The sequence below is a fragment of the Lotus japonicus genome, chromosome 2 (genome assembly GCF_012489685.1).
Source record: "Lotus japonicus ecotype B-129 chromosome 2, LjGifu_v1.2".
NCBI lineage: Eukaryota > Viridiplantae > Streptophyta > Magnoliopsida > Fabales > Fabaceae > Lotus > Lotus japonicus.
In genome coordinates, this window is record NC_080042.1 from 7154835 (window position 1) to 7157648 (window position 2814).

General features: G+C 41.7%; 1 protein-coding gene across 1 annotated transcript; it reads left to right on the forward strand.

Annotated features, from left to right (window-relative positions):
* The first annotated feature begins 658 nt into the window (after positions 1-658).
* On the forward strand, positions 659-1810 carry LOC130735988 (uncharacterized). The gene has a single exon (XM_057587851.1). It carries the CDS (start codon positions 659-661, stop codon positions 1808-1810), a length of 1152 nt encoding a protein of 383 aa, XP_057443834.1.
* The last annotated feature ends 1004 nt before the right edge of the window (positions 1811-2814 follow it).

The window sequence follows — 2814 nt, forward strand, 5'->3', positions numbered from 1 at the left end:
AAAATTTATGTCGTAAGTTTCAAGGGTTTCGCAATAAATGAACTTTTGTCATTAAAACAAGATTAATAATTGAACGGCGAAAATTCTTTACGAAAATGGTGATGTTTGGTTTACTGTGTGACACTCGAGAAATCAGGGCGTTACAACAGCTGAGGCAGAGTACATTGCTGCTGGGAGTGGTTGCACCCAATTGATGTTGATGAAACAAATGTTGAAGGAATATGATGTCAAACAAGATGTCATGACATTGTTCTGTAACAACCTGAGTGCTATCAACATTTCCAAAAATCCAATCCAGCATAGTAGAACCAAACACATTGATATCCGTCATCATTTCATTAGAGAATTAGTGGAAGAAAAGATTATCACTCTTGAACATGTGGAAACTTATTTGTAGTTAGCAGACATTTTTACAAAAGCATTGGATGCGGCAAAATTTGAGAAATTACGGGGAAAGTTAGGGATTTGTGTCCTAACTGACTTGTAGCAGTTAATGACACTTGTCACGGGCAACGACTATATTGCTCATTATATAACTGCCCATGATCGTGTATTGGGATTCATCAATCCTTTTCAGTATTTTATCCAAAAGTGTGACTGTTTTCTCTCTCTAGCCTTCAACGGTTATTTTTCAGTTTTCTCTACAGTTCACTTCACAATGACTCATGATTCTGGAAAAAAGAAGAAGGGAGGCTCCAAGATCATCACCCCAGAACACAATGTGAAGATTGTGAGTGCCACTGCATCGTTGTCAAATCCCTCTGGGGTTCCCCATAAAGCTGCAAGTGATATCCATGCTCCAACTGGATCAGCCAAACCAAGAAGAAGAAGCCTACGTATCAAGCATGTAGCTCCTAAGAGAGGACCCAGTAAGAATTTGGGTATAAAAAATATTTCTGATGATGAGGATGATCAAAATCCAAATCTTCCAGATGTTGTGAATCAAGAAACGAATGAGGCTCTTGAGAAGCTTGCAAATGTAGCTACTGCTGCGAATGTTGAACCAGATGTTAAACTGACACATCAATCCTCTCCCTCTGGTTCTATTGTCAAGTCTCATGCTTCTAGTCAAACGGAGCACGATGAGGATGAAACCTCTGCACATGAAGTTTTTTTCTCTGAGGAGGTTTCTGTTCGGAAAACCCCCACTTCATCCACCAAAAAGGGTAAAGAAAAGAAGGTGATTGCATCTGATGAAGACTCTGATGGAGAATTGCTCATCAAAAAGGTCCCTGTTCCTGTTAGTGGTGTCAAGAAGAAGGATGCAAACATAACGAAGCAGAAGAACGTAGGATCTGCTGCTAAATCTTCAAAGATTTCCAGAGGTTCTCATATTCCAAAATCTGGAAAGAAAAGAAGACATGTGTCTGATCCTGACTCCGAGGATGATGTCGAGCCAGATGTCCTAGACATCACCACTGCCAGAAAACAGATGAAAGGTAAGAAAATTCCTCAACATGTTCCTGATGCTCCTGTGGACAATGTGTCCTTTCATTTTTCAGACTCTGCTCAGAGATGGAAATATGTGGTTCAAAGGAGGCTTGCTATTGGAAGGGAACTACATGAAGATGCCTTGGAACTCAAGGAAATTATGGAACTTATCTCTGCTGCTGGTTTGATGAAGACTGTCAAGGATCTTTGCATATGTTTTGACAAGCTTGTTAGGGAGTTCATTGGGAACATCCCTGCTGATTGTGATGATGCCTCCAGTGCTGACTACAGGAAGGTGTTTGTGAGGGGGAAGTGCATCAACTTCTCTCCTGAAGTGATCAATGAATTTTTGGGCAGAAGCCCTATTGATGTGGCATAGGAGGAGTCTAACTTGAATAGGGTTGCTACAACCCTTACTGGGAAGTTGGTCAGGAAGTGGCCTACGAAGGGATTGCTTCCATCTGAAAGGCTTACTGCCAAATATGTTGTTCTCTACAAGATTGGTACTGCCAATTAGATGGCCACCAATCACTTGTTTTGTGTGAATCCACCTCTGGCCAGAATGCTTTATTTGGTTGGAACTGGAGATGAGTTTGATTTTGGAAAGCTGGTTTTTGAGCAGACTCTCAAGCATGTTGGATCATATGCTGTGAAGCTGCCTATTCTGTTTCCTTGTCTTCTCTCAGAGATCATTGCACATCAACAACCTACTATTGTGAGGGCTGATGAGTCTCAAGGTAAGAAGCCCCCGCCTCTCAAGTTTGACTACCGGTTGTTTGCTGGGACACATGTTCCAGACATTGTGCTCTCTGCAGCAAAGGGAACTGCCAGTGTCAGTGGCACTAAGGCAGTTGGTTCTAGCAAGAAAGACATCTTGGCTGAGTTGAAGGCGGTCTCCAAGTCTCTTGGTGACGATATTCAGGCTTGCAAGGTCAGAAAACTCAATGTTGATCAACTCATCAAGGCTATGTCAGATGTTGCAACTGCTGCTGAGAAAGAAAGTGAAGAAGAGGAAGCTGAAGCTGTTGCTGGTGAAGAAGAAGATGCTGAGACTCAGGAGGATGTAGAGGAAGAAGAAGAGGAAGACAGTGAAGATGAAGATGAAGAGGATGTCACTGGTTCTGAGAGTTCTGCAACTCAGAGCATATATCTTTGATTTAGTCTTTTTCCTTGGATGTATTTGAGCCTTGTGTGGCTATGTGTGCTTCTTATTTGCTCCTGGTCTGTATAATTCTTGAATATGGTGCTGCTGACTTCTGTGGATAGCTCTGGTAAGCACTTAGATGCTATTCTGTTATGACTACCTTTTCCAAATTATGCTAATAAGGGGGAGTAATTAGTATTTGGTTATCTCTGGTATTTAGTAGCTGAACTGTTATAGCT